The sequence below is a fragment of the Nothoprocta perdicaria genome, unplaced genomic scaffold (genome assembly GCF_003342845.1).
Source record: "Nothoprocta perdicaria isolate Ctin4 unplaced genomic scaffold, notPer1 scaffold_249, whole genome shotgun sequence".
In the NCBI taxonomy this organism is placed as follows: Eukaryota; Metazoa; Chordata; class Aves; order Tinamiformes; family Tinamidae; genus Nothoprocta; species Nothoprocta perdicaria.
Window position 1 is genome coordinate 677410 of NW_020455476.1, and position 24210 is coordinate 701619.

Sequence of the window (24210 nt, forward strand, 5' to 3'; positions counted from 1 at the left end):
CTGTGTTGGAAAATAAGGTTGGAAAATAAGGAGTACTAGAGGTTATCATCTAGGCTAAATAATGAGAAGGTGCTGAAACAGCCCTTGAGGAGCTGAGGCTCAGATGGGAATGGGAGCTGCGTACAGCTGGTAAGCGCTTGGTGCTGTTTGAAAGGAGGATGGCATGTGGAACGGCCCAGCAAAGCACGAGTTGCAGCAGGCCAAAGCAGGGACAATCAGGCTATGAAGGGCTCAGGCAAAATTTAGCTTTCACTGAAAATGTGTTTGGGGAAATATCTTTTGACTTGAAAATTATATTCCTTTATCCAGCTGAGGACTATAAAGCATGAGGAGACTTTCACAAAAGACCCAATTTTAAGATTTTACAAAGGCATCCTCAGTTGATTTCTAGTTGATAAATTGTAAAGTCKGCAAGCAGAACAGCTGAGAAGGGTGTATCTTCAGGAAAATGTGGGGTGTCAACAGTAACAAGAGTTATTCTGCTCTGGGAAGGACAAGGCAGGAACAAGGGTAGCAAGGCACAATAGCCTGCCTTTTTCCATKTGTCTTACGGCTTCTTGGAAGAAGCATGCAGACTTTACTGCATGGTCACCAACTTGGAAGGTGTGTTCCCATATGTTAGTGGAGGCTTTTTGCTTTATTTGGTTCTGTTACTGTGTTGTGAAGAAATATTGAGCAACTTGTATGAATTCCTCTTATGCAAATGAGGAGAATACTTTTTGGTTAAGGATTAGTTGAAAAAACAGAGGAGAAGTGGAGGTTGGATGCATCAAGTGAAGCTTTTGGCAAGTCCTTCTATGACAAGGTGTAAATTGGTTTGCGCTTTCTGTGCTGAAAAAAATCACTGAAATCCTTTCCATGAAAAGATAGCCGAAGGGTGTGCCTTTCTAGGTGAAGTCGATTTGAATATTTTGGCTTAAAATGCATGGGATACATTTTAAGCTATCTTGAATTTGAAGCACTGAATTGAGACCCTCCATGGAGGAGAACATGCCCCGCTCTATCTTAAATGCATTAAATCACATGAGATTTCTGGAACTGCTCTCACTGCCTACAGAACTCATAGTARCATTTCAGGCTTGCCTATGTAGAATTGCTGGTACTTGATATGCTGTCCATACAGGTAGTTTCAAAATTGATTGAGGCTGAAAGCTGAAGACTGAGTACAATGTGCAAAGCATTTAGAGGATRAAATATTCTGTGAAAGGGGTGCTCTTAAAGGTGGCATGTGCTTTGTTTGATCTTGCTTTAACTACACTGCTAAGGTGGAATAACTGTTGCTAAAATCATTTATGTGCAAGACAGATGAATGCTGGATTTTTTGTGCTCTGTGATCAATTTGCCAGATGACGGAATGAAGATGGAGTGCTGGAAATTGCCTCTAACAGGAACTGTGGWGCTCAAGGGTAGCAGAGCTGTTAACATAATAGTAATATTATAAAAGAAATGTATTCAATTATGCAAGCACTGGGAGGAGGAGTTCAATCAAGCAATGTATATGAGGATGTCTTACTAGCTTTGGCTTTTTGACTGGTTCCTTATTGATTCTAAATTCTTGGGAGGTCTCTTCTCTTATTTAGTTCATAGAAAWAAATCCTACCAGAAACCTTAAAGAAATAGAACCATCAAATGAGGACTTAAGAGTTTTACTAGTGGTTTCTAGCAAGAGACATTTCCTTTCCTTATACCACACAAGTTAGAGTAATGACGCACTCAACCAGTTGACTGCTTTTACATGTTGATTCTTTAATGCCTGCACCTTTTGTTCAATTGTTTATGCTGTTATGTTTTTTATATCTGGGTACTGGGTAACAAAAATGGATAACATAAATCATCTTCTGTATTTAAATAATTACAARAAAAGCATTATATCCCAAAGAAATGAAAATGAAGATACAGTTAATTTGAACAGTTYAATAGAAATACTAGTATAAAGTTCGCTTAAAGAGACCAGAGGGGCAGRGGAAAAGATGGATACTTCTTTCTTTAGTGTAGGTGTTGCTGGGAAATGGTGTTACAGTATCTTAAGTGTCTCCAATGTACAGGCAGGAAGAGCAGGACAGCTGGCTTGCCCTTGGTGTCAGAAAACGTTACTGCTGAGAGGCGAGACTGTAACTTATTGCCATAGATTGAATCTCTTTTTTCTGTCCCTTTTCTATAGCTGTCAGCTACTTGCAGTCTCTAGCAGTCATTTGGCTTTCAGATCTGTTTTYCAGATGGGGATAAATTTGTTATTCTTGGAGGAAGTGTTTCCTGCAAGATCCTTTGTTTTGGCTAGCTAAACTTTCATATGGCCAGAAATTAATTYTTTTCTTCCCCAGTAAAATAATGTGTAGTGGATAAATTATAGTAGTGTAGCTGTGTAATATTCAGACAATTCTGTTACCAAGTATGTTTGGCCATAAATGTATATGTACAACAGAACATACTCRGTAACATGTAGCATCACAAGTATATTTGGTTAAGAAGTCAAGAATTTTCTACTATCAGTGTATTGTATGTTTTTTCCTTGTGCCACTATTACTTAAGTTCTGGGGTAGATACTTCAAGCTTAAGCTGACATATCAAGTGTCTTAATAGCCTCTTTTGCCATTTCACTTCATAGTGTGAAAAAAAATCYACCCACATAGCACCTAATGAATCTTTGTGCAACAACTGATAACAAAAGTAACCATGTTCAGCAAAGTCTTACTTACGTGCTGTGAAATGAGCTTTGCAGTTCTGAGGTCTAGGGTAGGTTGTCTCCMTTGTAGTCTGAACAAAAGGGTGCCTTGGTCCTCCCTGTGCGTTCATTTCTGTGCATAGAAAACAATAAAAAGCTTTGTCTTAATTAAGGTAAAAGCAAGGTGAGCAAGTACAGTACAGATGATAGGTTAACTTGTACTCATCTACAAGGCAAAGGTTATTTTCTTTTGCCTCCAAGTAGTAACTGATGACTTTTGCCCCCAATATAAACAYTCTGCAGAAGTCTCCCTATCAGCTTTGAAAATCAGCAAAAGAGTAAAACATGAGAGAACTGGAGACACATTGTTTGCATATGAAGATGAAGCCTACTAAAGTTGGTAACCTTTCATAGGAAAGATAGCAATTATGGCACTCAACTTGGAATAGCTCTTAGGAAGGATCAGGAGAATTTAGCACTGCTTCACTTCAAGCACCACACAGCTGAAAATATCATTTTGAACAATGCTTTTTCCATGGGCTAGTTAAATTAGTTTTTTTTCTTTATGATCTTTGTTGGTGGTGTTTCAGGATTGTTTGCACCAGATATCTAGGCTTGTGCATACTTGTTCCTTAGCACATACGGCATCAAAATGTCTTCTAAATTGAGGGAAAGTACTTGGATTTCTGACTGTAATAGATATTGTTAGTAATACAGGCCTTATGTGAGTCAGACATTAGTCACAGCATTTAACACTTCCTAAGATACAGACTGTAATTGAGTTTGGCAAGAAGTAACTGATGGCACATAACACAACATAGTCTTTCAAGCAAGGACCTAAATCTTGCTGCAAGCCTGAACTCCAGKGCTGAGGTTTTGAACAGAACCCGTCCCAGGTTGTGATGCTGAGTATCGTGCTCTGYATTTCTTGAGGGACAAGAGGCTTTGTGGCTCATGATGCTGCTACCCCGAAGGGGATGGGAATCACGCATCAGCCAGCTCAGCTCTGCTGCCTGATGGAGATGGCAGCCACTGGGGAGCAGCACTGGTGCTGCACCCTCCTTTGCCCACCTAACTTRAGATGCGCTGGCACCTCTGAGGCATGGGGCTTGCAGGACTTCTGGTGAACAGCATGCTGCTGTTAGCAGAATGGGCATGCTTTTTTGGGGGAATAGCAAAGCACTCTGCTTCCCTTTACAAGTTGTGTGAAGCAGCTGCATAGCACTTAATCCTGATAATGTGGTATTTGCAGGGAAGGGAGAACTCRCAGCTTTTTTCTACATGCTAATGCAGTCTGTTTCTATAAGCAGGAAATGAGACTTAGCAYAGACGTGTGCTTTAGTGTTCAAACACTGTCTAGTTTCCAAAGGCAAAGAATTTGATTAAGTTTTACCAAGAACTGTATCGATATAMAAATGGGAGTGGCTTTGACAAGTATTCTGTGGTCCTAGGTGAGGTCTGATTTTCAAGACTCAGATAGATCTTGAACTCAGTTATATTTTTGGTACCCTAACTTGAATTCCTTTAGGAAAGTAGTATCATAGGTTTAGACCAGTCCAAACCTGTTTGAAGTATTTCACTGGTCAGAATACATCCTATCTTTAAGTCTGAGTTGTTAATGAAGGAAAAAATACAGGGCTTAAGTTCCCTTTTTGAGCTTTTGACTGTTTTGCAATACTTAAGTGCATCATGTGGGCTGCAACTTGGAGGCACAAATGTCTAAGTCTAGTAATYACTGAGATAAAAACACCTAATAGCATGAGGACAATGACTAATGTTGACAGCACTGGCAATACTGATACTTATTAGATAGAGGTGAGCAGATGGTGTTTTACTTGGTCTTTCTTTGTTTTCAGTGCTTTGTTTTGACAGGATCTTTAATTTAGCCCCTYGAAGAGCTGTATTACCTGAGTTAAAGCTTTTCTTTTTAAAAAAGATGAAGGTGATATCCTCTTTTTTTGAAGCAGGGATTCTTAGTCACATGTGTAAAATGTGCAGCACAGGACCTGAAGTGTTACCTCATGCATATCAGGATTTGTTTGCACTTGAAAGGCATTGCCTTAAATCAGCAGTGAGCATTCTAACTCTTCCCTCCAAGATTTCCCAAAGTAATGAATACTGCAGGTGAGCATGGCATGCTCTTGACTTAAACTATGGCAGCCTCTAGGAGGATTTGACTTGGTCAGGCTGTACAGTTCACCTCATTTGAAATGGCCCTCAAGCAGCCTGCAGAATGAGGTGGTGGGAGGGCCAGGCAGTTGTTTCCTGTTGTGCAGCTCTTGCAGAGGGGAGCCTCAGAGCACTGTGGGGCTGTGAATTTTGCAAGTGTCCAAGCAGGATGTTTGCTAACAGCCCTGTTAGCTTGGGAGGAAGCAGATGATTTTTTATGATGAATGGAAAAGGAATGTTGTGGGAGAGGTGCTGGCAGTCATGCAGTCCTAATTCTGGCAAAAGCAGGGTTATGTTTGTCACAATGTATGTAAAGCTTACAGATTCTGTGTTTATGTATAAGTTTCATGATAGGTTTGTGTGGAGGGGCTTAGTCTTTAAAAGCTAGAATAGATTGGTAAAACTGAGCAACTTSTTCACAAATGTCAATGTATCTTTTAAGAGTAAAAATTTTTTGAAGCAGTTCTCTCAGAAGAGGTCATACTGGTAGAAGAGCTGTTTTATAAGAATTGGTGTTGGTTTAGACGTGAGTAATGACTGACTAGTCTTAGAGTTCTGAACTATGTACCACTATTGCAGGTAAACCACCTGGTGGAAAATGAACTTGAGGTTTCTATATGGTATGTTAACTGGCAAGCTCAGCATCTGGAGTTAATTACTTGTTTGAACCCTTCTRTTATAAAGCAGGTTTGCAGTTAATKGCTTTTACAGGCTACTGGGCAGTGTCAGAGGACTGTGTCTATAAAAAGTGTATTGTGGAAATGGATCAAGAGTTACCATCTTGAAACTGGAAAGCTCTGTAGTCTTTTGGAAAGCATCCCAGTACCATAAAAGCATTTAAACAGCTACTGGACAGCTGGCTGAGAAGATTTGAAATCTCATGGTCAATTAAAAGGTAGAGCCTGGGTGATGGAGCAGGCACAAGTGCCTCAGCTGTGACTCACTGCAATGTTGGAGAGTGTGAGCAGTGCTGTGCTCCAGGACTCAAGTACCTGGCCAGTGTGAGGAAGCCAGGAAGCTGTGGCATGAAAGCAATGTTGATATTTAGAGCAGTTTTTGGTGTTTCTTTCATGACTGGCTAAGTGCTGCTCTGGTGCCATGAGCTGGGATATTTGCCTGTGCAACTTGTCATGGGACTGTTCATTGCAAAAGGACTGAGCTGGCTGACAAATGGTCATGGGGTGTGATGTCTGTGGATTATTCTAACCCAGGTGGACTTGGGAATTTTTTCCCAAACTGACAGGCAGCTCTGAGACCAGGACTGTGAGGTCCTTGCTGAAGGATGAGGCACAAAATCAGCTGTGACTCYAAGAGCAGGCAGCAAATAGCTGCTGAGCTTGGGAACTGTGATCCTGGAAGGCCTAACACAAAATAAAATTCAGAAGAACAAGCTGAAAAAATATTTCAGGCAGAAAAGGCCTGCAAGGCATCAGCTCAGCTGGGCTGGAGACTTGGCAGCTGTGGGCTACCCCTCTGTGCTGTGCTCACATCTGAGGCTGTTGTTTGACAGCAGAATGTATCCCACTGGATTCATGCAACATGTAGTGATATCTTCTGTGGCCAGACCCTTCTATGCCAGAAGAGTGAACAGGCAGGCAAAAGGGGAAGCATGAAGGAGGGACATACATGCAGGCCACCTGATTTTGGCTTGCTGCAGAAGGCAGCTGCTTATCCTGTAAGAGGAAATGAAGAACAGTAGTTCCAGGGCACATGTGCTAAAAAAGGTACCCACGAGCCTTTCCTGTTTTAATTGCCCTATAGGGTTTTGTGGGTGGACATTGGCAGGCAACCTCAGGAACAAGCTTTCCCCTTGGCGTGTGGAATGAACTGGGATCAGGATTTGTGCCTTTGACTTYGTTGAAGCAAACTTGGATGGAACTGATTTTAGCCAACTCTGTGGGAGGTGATGTTTGGTCCATAAATATTGAAATGAGTTTCTCACTTGACATCTAGGCTTCATTGTATGATTTTTTTTGACTCAGTTGCTTAATCCCATCTGTCCTGTATGTCACACCACAAGGAGAAAGTCCTGAATTTAAACCKTCCTAGTTACTTACTGTAAGGTGGCACCTGAGTTGACAATTGGTAGTATAAAGCTCTCTGATCAAGTTGTGAATGTTCTGGTTTGGCTGTGTAACAGGAGCAAACTCACAGCTGAGAGTTAATGAAGACCACAGACATGTGAGCAAATTTTGGTGGAGTCCAGTATTTTCTGCAACTCAACTTTATGTTCTGGAACAGGTGCTGAATGACACCTTTTTTCCCTTGTTTGAGATGTTAGCCTGTTACTTGCAAAAATGTTCATCTTGTCCAAAAAGGTGTGTGTGTGTGTATTTTTTTCTAGGGATATATAGTCTAGAGCTTTCAAGGCAATTGTGATGGTTGTGTAAGTTGAGATTTTATACCTGGAAGTAGGTAGAACCACCTTCCGAGAAGGGGGAGGAGGAAGGAGAAAAAGGGAATAATCATTGCTTTAGATGAGTTCTAAAGCTGTCATTTAAAAGTAGTTATGATGGAGCTGCATCAGAAGATAAAAATAAAGCATGATTGCTATGCCACATGAGCCCCAAATTTAATATCCAAATGACTGTTTYAGCAATGGTTGCTGTGAAAGGACAGCTTATGTTGCTGCAGGGCCACTATTTCTAGAGGGAAGCCAGGGGAATGATTAAGAGCAGCAGTGAGCCTTCCCACACTGGCAGAATGAGTACTCATGCTTATTTAGGCTCTTTTGCATAATTTAAGCTCTGTGACTTAATGCAAGTTATTCTGCATCCATGTGGCTGATGATATCTAGCTGCATAGTAATAAAGCCATTTTGGATTATGTTCCATCCATGTTTTCATTAGTGTGGTCTCCCTGTTAATAGAGTTCCTGAGATTTGTGTCCTTTTCCATGGTATGTTCTCTACTAAAAACTGGCTAGTAAATGTAACTTTGGGTAGCATAAACCCCATCAGCTACTGCCGAACCACTTGCTTTGCAGTGGAACAACAAGTGAGATGATGGAGAAATCAGTTCCTACCAGAATTGTGTCCACACATTGCAGTCAAACAGGGAAGTTTTTAGGCCTAATTAGGCTCCTCTCAGGTCTTCAGTTTTGGGTATTGAGAGGTTTCTCACTTGGCTTCCTGGTTGGCAGAAATGATTGATCTCTCACTGAAACTGTATTGCTGTTATGCTTGAATTCTTACGCTGAAGTGCTCAATCAGAGCTGTACAGAAATGTCTTACAAGAGATTTGTAGCCTTACTGAGTTTGACATGGAGGGTTGTTATGACTTGAGATAAATTGCCCTTGTGGGTAGATAAGCAGTGATCAATCATGAGGTCTTATGGCCCTGGAAATATTGATATGTACCCGCTAAGCATGTGTCCCTGAATACTTAAATATCTATTTTTGAGGAAGCAACCATGAATGCTGTTTTAGGCCTGATGWATGACTGGCATTGTCTTATGTTACTAAGTCTCAGCTTTAATCACTGTCTCATACGATATATTGATAGTAAAAAATTAGAAGGGAGATTGATCCTATTTGTCTGTGTGATAAAGGCTGTAGGGGGCTCAGCATGATGAACAAGGGTTTTTGAAGTGGTAGAAGGCAACAGATAGGCCTAATGGGCTTGATCAAGACATCAGTTGCACTTGCTTAGCTGTGCACCTTGCCTTCTCTGCATCCAGCTTAAATATCAAGTGTGAGGTCTCATAACTTGTGGTTCAAGTTGAGAAAAGGAAGTAGCTTGCCAAAGGTGTGGGGGGAGTGCAGGGAGAAGTGAAGTTGCAGAAATATCTAAGAGATAATTGAATTTSCAATAGCTTTAAGGATGGAGCTGTGCATCATATGATTCACAGCTATCAATGTATGCTATCAAGGAAGCTTTTTTTGATGAAAGAATTGTTAGGGATAGAAGGGTTTATTTCTTTTGTGGATGATTGCTGGTGCCAGGCCAAAGCTTGGAGGCTGCTCTGTAGCCAGAGCTGAGAGGAGTCATGGAGGGACTGGGGAGGCCCTGGGGTCCTGGGAGAAGGGGCTTTGGAGTGACAGTGCCTGGGACCTGGCTGTTCCCTGCCCCATCTCAGTGTGCATCCTGGAACTAGTTGCTGCAGATTGTGCGGGCTTCCTCCTTGTCTGCTGCTCCCAGCAACTTTAAAATAAAGGTCTGCCTGTTGAGCATATGTAGAAAAGAGAGAGAGAGAGAGAGAGAGAGAGCGCGCATGCCTCTCCTTGGAAGAAAGTAATTTGTAGTACACTGTGTTCATTGTTTGCTTTAGGCTTTTCATTCACTTGAACAAACTACTCAGCACTTAGTCTCCAGGAAAGCTAGGTTAGGCTTGGATGCACTATTAATTTTGATGTGGCTGTACAGGAACTTAGGTGTATGCCAGCAAGGATGGCTTGGGCATTCATGCAGTTGAACAACTTGAATGTAACATATGTTCTCAACAATTATCAGGAGATGCCCAACACAGGGTTAAAAAGGGAAACTGACACATATTTGTCAGGTCAAGTTGCTGCTGAGGTATTAGGCCATGAGTTCTTTCCCTCTGTGTTTGTAGAGCTGCAACCTAAATTCAGAGTAGGAATTCTGAGGTTTTGAGCCTTTGAACAGTAGCAGTCCCATGTGCTCTGCCTGATTAGTGAAGAGTCTGAACTGTGTTTCATAATGCAGATGAGTCATTAGTATGAGACCAGCTAGCAAGCACAGGAAGGCATCACTGTGGGAAGATGACGGAGCTGTTGTTCTTAATTGCCCACAAAAGAGGAACTGACCAACAGGCCTAGTGAAATCAGGCTCCTCTTTAGCTTTTAACTGCAGCCGTCAATTTACAGCCAGATATCTTCCATGGTATGTGATTAATTTTATGATGAAATACCACCACATATACTTCACTAGGATTAACATGCTGAAGTGCTTTCATGTATTGGTGCCAGCAGGACTTGCATCCTGTGCCTTTGAGGAAAGCAGTGTTAATTTAATATTCCTTGAGCTGAGCCTATCTCCAACCACTGCAATGTACTTAAAAAGCAAAGCAGTCTAAGTGCTGAAAATGTCTTTCATATAGCCCCCAAGATGGGTGTGTTCTGTACATACAGACTGTGTAGTCCATGAGGTTATGTACACTGTTTTCCACCTATACTAATTCTGCCACCATTTAATTTGCGTTTAGGAGAAATTAGATTTTTCTTAAAATTTTCTTAAAATGCCTCACCCATGTCTATACAGAGCACTGGTGTGTTTCTTCTTTTGAATGAGGTGATCAGCAGCACTGTTGAAGTAGGTTTAGTACTGAGGGGTTGTGTTTATTAAATGAAACTTAAGATTGCAGGAAAACTGTCTCATAACTCTCCTGACATTTTTTGACTTGCATCCATCTTGATGGGTCTAAGAACATGAAATAGGAGCAGGCTTCACTTTGCTGTTGTTGTCTGTGAACCTTTATGCTCCTCTTGTATAGAGGGTACAGCATAAGACTCCTTTGGTCAATAATTTGTATAATTGCAGATGGCTAAATGGTGAGTTCCTTTATCTAATGGGATCGCAGATTTTGGCATTAGCTTTCAAAAAGTGTGCATCTTATGTTAAGTGCTATTTTTGGCTTTTGGAGCATTTCAAGTTACTAAAGCTAGTTCTTCATTCACTATGGAGAGCTTCAAGAGAGGGCTAACTACTTGAGCAGATGCAAGTGCAGAAGGGATTTAAAATGTTGTTAGTGATASTACCTTTTCCTAGATTATTTTTAGCAAATGGGCAACTAAATCTAAGATGAAAAAATAAACTCGTGTTGTTGCCTGCTCTTTTACAGAAATGATGCTAATGCTTAATAGGAACCACCATGTTCAGTAGTATGTTTTATCACTGAATTTGCTTGTTCAACAGCACTTATGAAATAAGATAAGGCCAGTTAGTATGATTGTGCAATCACTGCAAAAACTAMCAGACTTCCACAGCACCCAGCGAAGCATTAGAAATGATAAGGTGATGACATAGCATACTCATAAGCGCCAATTATATGTTTGTACATAGTAAATCCTTTTACTTTTATCTCTATATTCAGAGCTGTTCTGTGCTTGGCCCATTGTTAAAATGGTTTTAGCACCTTAGTGGGCTGCCCAACCAATGGATTTGATAGTGCTTCAGCATTTGCAAAWCCTTGGGCTGTGGTACTTGCCAGTGAGTTGTGTTCAGTTCTGCATTAGTGATGTTCATGGCCTAGCTGTATCAGTGCTGAGTCACAAGTTGATTACAGGTTCATTCTTGTAATAGACTTCTACTTGCCACTTAAAATGTGGGGAGCTATTGTGGTTAATAAGAAAGGAGCAGAAAGAGAAGGTGTCATTCTAACTATTAGAAAAAACTTGTTTCTTTCTCATCTGTTTTGGACTTCATTAATAGAGAGATGGCACCAACAGTTGATTTTGGAAGCACTGTCTATGTGAAAGCACATCAAGAAACGAAACGGGTGAGGTTATTTTCCTATTTTAGGTAAGGCTATTAGGCCTCCTTTCCCTGACAGCTTCCTAAGCAATGTCTTTGGCCTTTTGGACTTGGTTTCAGACTCAAAGTTGCATCTTGACTTCAGTGATATTGACAGGTTTTTTGTAGCTTTCTTAAAAAAGGACCTAAGAGAAGGCTTTGGAAGCTTTACAGGGTAGGGAATGTATTACAGAGCTAACGTCGGAAACACAAGGATTATAGAGCTTTCCTGTTTTAGTTTGGTACTTAGTTATTGCAATGTTTCTGTTGATCACTGAACCAAGTGGTCCTCCTTGGTTCTTCCAAATTCTTAATGAAAACATTGAATGATATTGGAGTCAGCATTTTTGTGAAACTGCAGTTGATGGGCTTCCATTCTGAGAAGTAACTGCTTGTACAATTGCTTGRACAATGGCTGCCATGAAAATGTTTCTATTCATAAATAGTAACTATTGTTATGATTAAAATACATCTGTTCTAGCTGGTTCAGCAGAATGTCAATTGAGACTCATGAAAGCCTTTAGTAAAAGAGAAATCTGGCATCCTCAAGGAGAGTTATATGATATAAGACAAATGGTGTGTCTCATACTTGTTAGTCATTTTTGGCTTGGACCCATTTCCTATTTTCTCTAGTTTCCAGCAGAAGTTGGGATTTTTCTTGAGCACTTGCACTTAGCTGGTTAGTCTGTCATGCTCCAACTGCATTCTTCCTTGCTCAGTAAAAACAAACACAAGTTGGCCTTCTTCCAAAMTACCACTTCCTCATCCATCTCATGAATTACCCGATATTACTGTCTGCAAACACACTGGTCTGTATGAGCCTGAGGGGTCTCCTGCAGTGATATGAAATGCTGTCCTATGGAGGTCCAAACAGTTCAAGGACTTGAGGCTCTACTTTCTTTATGATAGCATATCTTGTCCTGAGTAAGGAAACAGTATATATTGTATATAGGATGGGAAGGAAAACAGACAGGACTATTTCTAGTCTGTAATCTTCCTTCCTGCTATCTTGACCCCTGTCAAGGGTGGGGAGGAAACAAAAGAAAAACAATACCCTCCCCCCCAAAAAAACTCCCCCCACAAATCAAAAAGGCTTAAAAGAAGCTTCAGTGGTGACACTAATTGCAAGAATAAGGTGGTGGTGGGCAGGTCAGACATATCTGCCTCAGCTTTTGCTGTATTGAGGTCTCAACTGAGAGCCTTGAAAATCTGTGCGGCTTTCACAAGCCAAGCATGGCTTGGATCCTAATCACAAGCTTTTATTACAGTTTTCTCCCCTTGCAGCTAAAAAAAAAGTCTGGGGCATTATTGTGGCTATGATCAATGCCCCTTGATTTGACTGAGTGAGTATGTATCACTTTTCTGACGTTGCAATTAAAAATTACTTCTGTATTTCCAAATTAACTGGAGTTTTTTCTTTCCACTAGCTGTGGAGTTTTCAGTGTCACCATAGATTGGGGAAACTGAAGGAGATGAAGCTGAGATGGCTCTGTGTTCTGCCTCTGACATAGATTACCAATGGCATACTGACTCGGCCCCTAGGCAAGCTGTTACTTTAGGTCACCTGCAATTAATGCATCTCGGGCACATTAGAAYTCATCTGGCTTCCTGGAAAGGGGAGCTTCTCACTATAAAATAAATTGCGTTTATTAGTAAATAAAKAGCAGCAGCTCCAACTGGGTAACTTGGGCATCTCCAAGTAGGTAATTTTACCRGCATTAATGTGAAATGTAGCTCTGTTTTTGAGGAAGCTCAAGAAAATACTTATACTCTGAACAGAGCTTAGTCTTAGCAGTTTAAGCAGTACTATTAGAGAAATTTCAGAGGATGGAGAGATATAGTATATATATTCTACATGCTAACTTGTTTTTCTGGGGATTTACAGCAGTTTGTAAGCCCATGTAAACAGCAAGCATTTAATGCACCCACTTCTGAACACGGAGATGGGCCTGTAGCTACAGGCACTTAGGCAGTATCTCCACTTAGTCCTTTTTGAATAGGCTTCAGTCTTTATCCTCTTAACTTTTTCTGTCATTGCCAACTGAAGGGCATAAAACTGACTCAAAATGTAGCCTGCAGCACTTGGGGACACTGTGCTAGCCTTGCACTGGGATTGTGCTATTGCTCTGGCATTTCTTTARATGTCTCTTCCGCTTTGCTTAAACTCTGTTTACAGAGAGGAGGAGCAGCTTAGTCCCAGTTACTTAAGAGTGTTCTGCCTATGCTAGGCCTGAGAACTCCTGTTATAGTCCACACTGAGGCTGTATGTGAATGTAGTATTTCCTTGTGATTTTGTTCACTTTAATGTTTGGGGATAACTGAACAAGCTTACTATTTTGCAGTTTGTGCCCAGGTCAGCCTCTTGCCTACATCTCACTCTGTGCCGAGGATAAAAAGGCTATGTTGCTGTTAAGCCTTTGTCATTCACAGTGTGGTTTTTTGGTCGTATGCTGGGGGAGAGGACTTGACTATTGCACCTCTGGTGTCCTCAACTGACCTGACAGTTTGTAGCTATGTTCAGTCAGCTCCATGCACCGAATGCTTCGGGACAAAAGCAAATGATTCCTGGCAATTTTTGGCACTTGTCTGTTAGAAATTTGCTCTTTTGCGTGAAAAAATATTGCTTTGATTGGCCAAGTTGGCTTTGTAGTGAAAACCCCAGTAAATGTTAAGTTAGAAAATGGAAGAATTCAGTTTAGCTCAAGCATCCAGCCCCTAGAGCGTTCTGAGATCTGGAAGAAAAGAATACAAATGTTTTCCAGAAAGAAACTGGCATCCCACTGGCCCACCAAACTGCCCTTCACCATGTTGCAAGGGATGAATTGGGACAGTGAGCCCAACAAATCACCAGAGATGCACAGAAGGTCATCTTTCTGGTATGTCAGTATTTTTAAGTATTGCCCAGTAGGCACTAAAAGTTTGTGAAATGATGTTTTAGGGAATGCATAATACCCAARTAGAATGGGCTTAGGTTGAAGGGATATTCAAGTTAACAGTCCACCAGCATATAGTCATATCACTCCTGGATATTTGTTATTTCTACTTGAAGCAGGTGTGTGTGTGTACTAAATGCATGGAATGCTTGTTAGGGGAATCTCAAAGATCCTTCTGAAAGGGAAGTGAGTTGTGTAAATGAAGCTTGTTAATGAAATTGTAAAACAGTGCATCTTCTTGGCTAGTTTACTGCTTTCTCTGTAGTGCCTTTTTTCTTGGTTTACAACTTCTCAGTTGTGACAGTCAGTAACAATTAGCCTGGTAACTTGTGTGAGGTAGCCAGTGCTCAGCTTGTCATCTGCTTGCAACCAAGCAACCATTAGCTGTAGCTTCTCTCCTTGCATTTATTTGTTAGGTGCTGGCAGCAGCTCCAACTACATTTTTATGTAATGAGTGACCAGGATGATGCAAGTCTGACAATCACCAAGCTTTGTGCTACTAAGACCCCTTTGTGAGGGAGATGGGGAGAAGAGAGAGGATGCTCTCAGTGGGAARGCACTAATGCTCTCAGGGCAAAATGTAAGGCGTATCCAAACTTTCTTGTATGACTTTGCAGGTTTGCTAATACAAAGCTTTTCTTCTGGACTTGCCCTTCTGTATGGTTTAAAAATACAGGTGGCAGATACAGGAGAATTTTGTTCCAGATAATTTGTCTTTCATAATATAAGAATTGCTCCACAAGGTGATGTTTTTTCCTCTGAATGAGGATATAGAATTAGTGATCATGGGAAAGTAACATCTTATTTCTTGGTTTTAAAGGAAGTAAATTGTGATAGAAAGCCTACTTCAGATGGCTCTGTGTTATAAAGTCCTGACTTTAGAGGTATAGTATATGAGGCAGAAAACTGTTATTAAAAACGTAGTCACATCTGCTATATTTTCGTAAGCAACAAATGTGATCTTGAGTCATGTCATTCTCACCTGAACTGCAGTGGTATCAAAGCAAAAGATCATGTTTGGACTACTGTTTGCCACAGGGTCAAGGCAAAAAGCCATTCCCCAATAGGTTCCCGGCTGCTTTGGTATGGCTTGCACTTAGCTTTGCAGAATGTTACTAGGGCTGTGATTACTTCAAGCTGTAAAGTAATCTTCATCTTCGATTTGAAATTGGAATTTGCTAAAGGAATTTGCAATTATAATTTCAGCACCTTTRGCACCTTTAGACATGGTCTCCATAATTCTGATGGTTTGCTAGGAAGCTTCATCACAGATTCAGTGGATGTTACAGGAAGATGCTAGTAGCTTTGGTCATGACTGTCCTTTGGCTTTTGGAAATCCACCATGTTACATGTCCCATAGAGGAGCACAGAATGTTGATTTAGAGCAGGAATGTGTGTAGGGGATGTGAGTAGATGTGTCCAAAAGACTGTATTCTCTCCTAAGGGATGGCCCTATCTTATTTTTTTTGTCTTAGTAGAAAAGAGCAGAAAGGTGTCAGGAAAGCTGCTGACTGGTACTCCCCCCTGTCATTCTGGYTTATGATGCCAGTTCCATCAGAGAACAGCAAGACAGAATTCACATCATGGAAATCAATTCTGCACACCATAGGATTTGAGTGCGCAAGTGCCAATGAAGAGGTTACTGAACCAAGGATAAAAAAGGGATTTGTATTTGGCTGATGAAGAGGCCATCTGTACATGGGGAGATGGAGCAGAGGGGTAAGTCAGGACAAACTGATAAGGGGTTGTTTGGTTAGGGCAGAGTTGATGTCTCTTCAACCTGGCCAAGGTTGAACAGCAGAAGAATGAGACTAGAGAGAAATATTGGAAGAGACTTGATCATTCAGTCATGACTGAAGGTGGACAATATGCAGGGTAGAAAGGTATATGTATTGGAGGGCCTGACAGTGAGCTAAGCAAGGCTGACATCTTTTGTTGTTTGTAGTGCTGGCATTGTAGTGTTCGGGGTATTGCTGAGCACATGTGGYGTCCGTGATGTACAAAGTTATTATATGAGAAAGAATAAGATGAAAACTGAAAGACTTAAGAGGAAGAACAACTAAGAACAGACTGAAGGACTCATTACTCTTATCCATTTTTGGTCAATTTCTATTCTCAAGTTTTCATCTTCAGATTGAAGTTCCAGCTACTGTTGCATGAATCTCAATATATCATTTAGGTTGCTTATAGCATTTGAATTGCATTTCATGTTTCAAATAACTTACAGACACATCTAAAGGCAATTAACATACTCCATAATGTCTCCATTACTTTCTGGAGCATTATGGAAAATGCATCAGAGGGAGATTTTCCATGTATTCCAGCTGGCCTCTACCCCTGTTCAGAAGTGCTGGTGTGGTGGCTCTGAAGCTGCTGCTTGTGACACTGAAGATTTATGTGCCCATCTTTCTCTTTCATTTCCCTTGGAGTTCATTCCACRTAGTTGCTTGTGACAGCAGTAAATTTTTAGTGCTAGTGGAAACATTACTTGAACAGGAGCTGATGCYCACCTTGGGTATTTGAGCTTAACTTGAAGATAGCCATCAAGAATCACTAGAGGAAGGAGGAGGAGGCGGCTAAGTGGAGTTGGGAGGTAGGAAAGGGTTGGAAGCCACCTGTTGTGTATTATGTATTAACATTCATTTTGTGGAAGTTAGTTAAATCAGCAGACAGACTCAGGTTTAACTGTTCCTTTTACCATTTTATCTATAGGCTAAAATTACTTGAGCATGACTATCCTATAAATGCCAATTTTTCAAGAATTCCTCCATCAGTTTTGTGCCTTATTTCTCTCTACGCTATCAGCATGTAGGTGTTAATTCTTTCTGAGTTTCTGTAATTGCTTGATTTATTGGTAGGTTTCTTTTGGTTTAAATCAGTGTAGCCACAATAGCTGCACTGAGCTAATTGGGACTGGTTTCATATCAATTTGCTAATAATTTAGGACTAACTTCAACAGTCTTACATCAGGCCACTTGTTTTGAAACCTACTCTGTTAAAAGGGTCAAGTTCTGAAGGAGTGACTTATAGCAATAGCCTTGGTATCAATTGTTACCACATTTCTGTATCCTAATACTCCTCAGTTACTTGGATCGGCTCTTAAAAATGATTTTGCATTCATGTAACAATACTTCCCTGTCTAGTTTAACTAATGAAGCAACCTATTTCCTACTTTGGAGGAAAAAAGGAGTGTCAGGGCAAATGGTAAAGTAAGGACCTAACCCTGTTGCTTTTCTCTCCCTCTTTGAATTGTAGAATGAAGATGGTATCCTGCAGGAAGGCACGGTGAACAATACAGGCGTTGCTGTGGATCCTGAGAACGAGGCGTATGAGATGCCTCCAGAGGTAAAGCTGGGGGCGGTTTCTGAGGGTGACTAAGGCTCCTGAGAGCAGCTGCCTGCCTGARGGATGTTAGATGCTCCATGGAGGAGATGTCCGGTGGGAGTTCCTGGGTGGATGGTTCTGTGCTTCGGAGCGTGGCTGGGCACAGACTGGATGGGTGGTGTAAGCAGCAAGGAAATAAGGGAAATGCCATCTGCTTGACGAGGGTTGCCCAGGGGTGGGAAATGTAGTATCTGTTATACTTGGCAATAAGGAGATTTAATGAGAATCTGTRTGCATTTTGGAAACACTCATGCCTCAGTTTCAGAGTAATTAATAGCGAGTTTGCACCATTTTCTTTTACTCAATAGGGGACATRGGTAAGAGCTAATCTCTGTAGATTCTTTTAATAGTTGGCCATTTAACATGTTCCTTGGATTGTATTTTCAAAGTCTGGCATTCTGTGATTATGCCCTTGGGTTAATGCAGTTATGGGAAGAAATTACTGTTTTTCACCAACCAATACTTATCCTACTATGCAAAATATGACCACAATGTCTGGGACTACAATGCATGAGTAATTGAAGTGGCAGATATACAGAAGCACAAATAATTAGGTTGAAAATAAGAGGCATAAAAGACAGGCCATAATCTTCAGGCCGTCATCTTAAATGCATGCTTGACTATGAACACATTCAATATCTCTGAAACTAAAGGGGCTGTTCATGTGCTTCAAGTTACACATCTGGTTATTAAAATCACTTGATCTGGAGAATTTGGGAGAGTGTTGAGCTCCAAAGTGGTGTCTCCTCTCTAAATGAATTGTTGTGCATGGTGTCACTGAACTGGCAATATSGATGTGACCAAAAGAGGTCTGTGTGTTAACTGAGTTGGATAAGGTTCAGTAGTGACACAAACAATATGCCTGAAGTTCATTTGTTAGCCATTCAGGGCACACAAATCATGCTCATTTGTCTCAAGTGATTGAATAAGCCATTATATGTATGGAAGGTTTCACAAGGGATTGTTTTAAGACGGTTCTGCCCTGATCCTTCAAGGATATGTTCATGTAATTAATTGTAGACAGACCTAATGTCTCTGCTACAAGATATTCAGATATGTGATCCCTGTACTGTAGCACATGCCTAAGTTTTATACTGCATCCAGGATCATGTTTAACCTGCTTTCTCAGACTGCTTAAATGGGATGTTTTTAAAAAAAAAAAAAAAATTCCTGCTGGCAGTTATCCACAAATTCACTGCTGTGAGTCATTTCAGTAACTGGCACAGAAACTGAACGGCATGTTAACCACAGGAAAAGCCTAACTCTTTTGCAAATACTGTAGCTTCCAAAACGCATTATCCAGAGAACCGGAGAAAATAAAGCAAGATTCTGATCACATAGAAATGGGTAATATTTTGACATGGAATCCACTAGGACTAAATAAGAACTGCAAGTAAGATGTATTGATCTATCATATTCTTAGCACTGATATTTTCCTCTTATTATTAGGAAGAGTATCAAGATTATGAACCTGAGGCGTGAGAATCCCTTCTTCCTTTGTATCTCCTGAAACCTACTAACAAAGATGTCACATCCTGTACRAGTGCTGAGTTCCAATGTGCCCAGTCGTAAAATTTTTTTAACAGTTTTTACAGTGTATTTTGAAGTCTTCCATCAGCAATGATTGGAGTATCTGTGACTGCATCCACTTTATTTTCAGCATTTCYCTCCTGCTGAAATGAAAGCTGGTTGACAAGGTCATTGTTGTGCTGTGGATATTGTGGCTTCAAGTTTAAAAGTTAAGAAAATACTAAATAAAAACACCTAAGTGTCTACTGCTTATTTCTAATTCTGTACATGTTTTGTTGATTGTCAGTAATTGGTATTGTTTATGATGAAGGATTGTTTCCTATGATTATTCTTTGTGCAGAAATGACTTAATGTGAGAGCTTTATATATGTATGTATTATATATAAATATATAAGTATTTGAGCATGAACTATGCACATATAAATATTAACTGTTGAAATTTATGGTTTTGTGGTGTGTTTTATTAATTTCTGTCTGTAAATATAACACTGTTCAACTGGGGCAAATAAAAGTAACCCATTAAAGATGAACTGATAACTTAGTGATGATTTATAATACTATATTTTCTTGCCTAGAGCACAGGTTTAAATAACTCAGGCCATGTTGCTTCCAGTGAACCAGGGCAACAAAACGAACAGAAGCCCAACTTATACCAAAAGCAGCRTGAAGAATTAGCACCTCAACACTAGTTTCTCAGCTTGAATAAACTGTTGAGGCAAGTAGATGCATTGATAGGTAAATTTTAATAAATTACTTTTCAGTTGTCAAGAGAACTTAAGACTTGATGAATCAATAACGGGTGCAGCAGATAAGCAGGAAAKTGTAAGGCTCTTAAAAGGATTAAGTTTCAAGTTCAAATATTGGGTATGGGAGTATTGGTGTGATAAATCAATTGCAGTGAATGTCTAGTCTCAAGTCTTGTAAATGTAGAAAAATTAAGTCACTACCTGTTGTTACGGAGTAATTTGAGTCGTTATTGACTGGAACTTTCACCATACTAGAGAGTCATTCAAACATGAAGAGAAATTTTTATTGATCATATCTTACGATCTGCAATTCATTTTTGGGTAAAACACTGACTCTAACCTGAATGATTTAGTACTGTCTTAAAGGTTCTCTATTCTTTTCAGATAAACTGAAAGCTATTTCACTCCATTTCCTGCTGCGTGCTGAACACTGAAATGAGAACTGCTCATGTTGAGCTAGGCAGGAATTTGYTGGATTCAGAAGTAAAACATGTTGGCAGTAGATATTAAAAATACTGCTCTGAAAGGTTTCCTTTGAGCAGTTCCTGACAGAAAGGAATTAGACCTAGAAGTACTCCCTTAGGCTCTCTTGCTTAGGAGTCCAACTTCCAAATCAAACTGAAAATCATCTTCTATACTCATAATGAGGTAATAATGAATCTCACTGCATCCCAGGGCTCCAGGAAAAAATCAACTGTTGCTTTTTTCCATTTTGACAGCTGTYATCAGTCCTATAATGGTTCCTAATTAAACACACTGTAATGTTTTTATTACTGTAAATRGAGTTGAATTCTGAAATCCTTTTAGTATAATGACTTTGAAGTTATTGTAGGTGTCAAAAGGATTTGGTGAGAAATGCTGTCCTTTCATGGAAGACCTGGTTCCTTCAAGACGTTTGTAAGGCAGTTAAGGTAAAGTTCTGTCATCCTAAAACTCCGGGGAAAAAAATGAATGATTATCCTTAAGAAGGGTCTATTGCACTCTTAGCATAATTGCTCTCTTGTCTATTTGAAGCTCCTTATTCATTAAACATCTGCCTTTTTTCCCCTACTGCTAATGTCAAAGCCCTTCCTGATAGGGTCACGGTGAACAATTATCTGATATTTTTTGACCTCTGCTTGATGGCTTTCAGGATTAATGGACAAGATGCTAGTAATGGTTATCMCAGGTTATGCTTTGGCTAGGATGTGTATTGAATATGTACAGCATTTGCTTTTATATGACCTATCTTCTGAGTTTGAGTACAAAAAAARAAAAATCTTGACCTTYAGTGTCTCCATGTTGTATTTTAATGGAAAAGATTTCCAAGTAGAAATAAAGAACCTTTCTTCAGCCTGCCTGACATTTAGTGTTTARCTTGGGAGGTTTCTCTGATCTAAAAAAGACTAGCAGATGGAGAAACAGCAGGTGAGACCTTAGATGATGCTGCTAGAAGATAGAAAACAAGACATGAAACTAGGTCAGAAGAGACTTTGRTGTTGGAAGAAATGTTTTGCAAATGTTTCCCCCAATAGAGTTTTCCAGTGAGTCTTATCAAACTTGTAATCAAATCATCAAACTTATACCTTTTCCAAAAAACTAGAGGATGCAGCTAGACCAGGCAGAGCAAGTCTGTGACCTGTACAAATTGAAGTATTTATTGAACATATCCAAGTTKGAGAAGGATGATAGCTTGTATCCATCAGCTACTCTGATTTTTGCATCCTAAGACATGGCAAGAGGGAAGAACTATGTAAAAGGAGTCAAGCACAGAGGTGTATTGTTGCAGAAAAGAGAAAGTCAGAGAAGCAAGAGCAGGTATGAAAGTCCAGGTAAGTCTAGTGGCTGTTCATCTGACTCGCCCTCACTCCTTCCCTAGACATTTCTTGTTTCAGTAACTAATGATGTCTTAAAAAAAAAAAAAAAAAGTTTCACAGTGCTCCAAGGGCACTTGCAGTAAATTCCAAACAGGGGCACTTTGCCTGCTACAAAGCAAAATTGCTTTGCTTTCTGGGGAGACTGAGCTTTTCTCCAGTGAAATTGCCTTTTCTATTTTTCTGGCACTTGAAGTTCTCCACACAAAATGATGATTGACTAAGAGGCTGCTCTAGAAGGATAGATATCACAGCAGGTATGAGAGCTGGCTTTATCCGTTTGCTTTATAGAAAAGGGCATTCTGYAGGGCTGAAGAAATGGGAGTTGTGCAATGGTGATTGTTACACTCTATTGTGTGATCCTTGGTTTGATATGGTTTGCAGTTGTCRAATCCTGTAAGGCTGTGTAAAAATACCAGAGATGGTAAGAGAACATTGTGCCAATTCAGCCACATAGCCCATTATCAAAGCCTGAAAATTTTTTACAAGGAGCAGTGATAACAAAACAAGACACTGCTGCTGAGGGGAACAGAATGAACCTGCTAATGGGGAAAAATGTAAAGGCCAGGAATTTACAAATGCTGCACTAGGAGGCTAAAAATAAATGAGTTATCTCAGGTGACTAAGTGACAACAGTMATTGGCAAGGAGAGGTGATAGCAGCTCCAGTGAAACAGTTTGCATCTAGGGTAACTAATCAGTGTGCTGGAATTTTGTAACAAAACTGATTTGGGGGTGGGGGAGGGAGAAGGCCTCCCATTTATTTAACTTCTTGAAAAGTCATTCTTGGTTCAGAATTACAAAAAAGCAGAGAGATATTCTGTTTGAATAACTCCTCTTAGGTGTGAAATAAATGAAATTGAATTCAAAAGCTTTAATTTAGTTTTCAATTATCAGTTWTATGAAAGCTCAACAAATTCCAATATGGTAATTCCAGTCTGTTACTCTGTGAATAAGGATTGCTGTGCGCTGAAAGGACAGATCAAGATTAATGCATTTTATGGACAGATTTTTTTCTCTAGATAAGTAGYTATTTAGTGCCTGGATGTTCATAATTTTTTTGTTGTTGACTGCACCTGATGGAAAGCTGCAGGGAACTCTTTGGAAAATGTTTGAAGAAACAAAAGGAGTCTTTCATTTTATTCTAGCATTGCTTTTCAAATGTCCTCCTTCCTAGCATAGGTCTAAACTATAATTTTACCTACTTTTATGAAAATCATCATGGATGATTTTCATAAGAAAAAAACTTATAGTTTTTTTCTGTTTRCTCATGCTGTTTCTTGGGTTTTTTGAAGCTCTCTTAAAGTATTTTTTAAAAAGTATTTTTAGGTGTGTAAAAATACATGTGCATATATAGCGCAGGGATACCATGCATGCACATGAATGTACTGGYATTACTATCAACTACCTGAGTGTTGGAATGGTAGGAATGGCCTTCCTTACAGGGAAAGAGATGATCCCAGGTTCAAGGAGTGTGTTTATAACGGCATTTAATACCAGCGTTGTTGGGTTGTATATTTAAAAGCTTTTCCAGTGTTGCAGTAAATRGGTCAAGTCTTCATTGGGAGAACTTTGCAGAAGCTGAGCGATCTCCAGTGGCTGATCCTTGTACAAGTGCAGGGTTAACAAYGTAGTTCAGTCTGTGTACTTGCCATGTACTCTATAGTGAAATTGGCTGTCTTAAAAATGTACTGTTGCCATTATACTTGTAGACCTGGTCTTGATATCAGTCAAGAGTTGTTGTTTGTTCACACCCAATTGTGSTTAATGCTCTTCATGGGCCTAAATGTGCTTGTTAGAGTGCCAGGTCTGCCTGACTAAACTTAGTTCTAGGCAGGGGGCTTGTATTGTACCTAACTACATGCTACTTGTTTTTTTTAAAAAAGCGAAAGAGCAGAAAAACTGTCCACGTGATGTGGGCTCGTATGCAGCTATGATTAATCATGTCAACTGCCTATATTCAAAGTCTCATGTTAAATACATTGTCTCTTGTTTAGGAAAAGGTAAGATGTTGGTGTTTAGAGGGAACTATTTTCGAGTTGAATATGTGTCTGACTAGCTAAGTATTAGCCGAGCACCTGTGTCCCAGCTGTGTCAGCTTTGCTCACAGTTTGCACCCAGTCTGCCCTAGAATTTCTGCCCTGGTTTGTATAGCACCTATGAGAGTATTAGCTCAATTGCAAGGCAGCTTTTTGGGTATGTTGGCTGTCTCAGACAAGTGAGTTTGGATGGAATCAGCTTTGCACAGGAGTGTGGGTACATCTGAAAAGAAACTAGGGACTCTGCAGGGAATTGGCAGAGGGCTGGAGTGAAAAAGAGTTGGCTGAGAAAGGATTGCCCTTTACCAGAGCAATTGCCTTGAATGTCTTGATAATTCACCTGTCTATTTTTCTCTTGATTTACTTGGTTTCATCTTAAATGTTAAGAAATTGTTAGAGAAAGGTCACTGTCTGTTCTATGA

The 24210-nt window shown here is 40.1% G+C and overlaps 1 protein-coding gene across 2 annotated transcripts in view; it reads left to right on the top strand.

Annotated features, from left to right (window-relative positions):
* Nucleotides 1–19678, top strand: part of SNCA (synuclein alpha) — a 50501-nt gene extending 30823 nt beyond the window's left edge. For both annotated transcript variants that reach the window (XM_026039992.1, XM_026039993.1), the window contains exons 5-6: nt 17493–17582; nt 19071–19678. In XM_026039992.1, the coding sequence (XP_025895777.1) occupies nt 17493–17582; nt 19071–19103 (123 nt within the window). In that variant the 3' untranslated portion in view covers nt 19104–19678. The remainder of the gene's footprint in view (nt 1–17492; nt 17583–19070) is intronic.
* Nucleotides 19679–24210: the final 4532 nt, after the last annotated feature.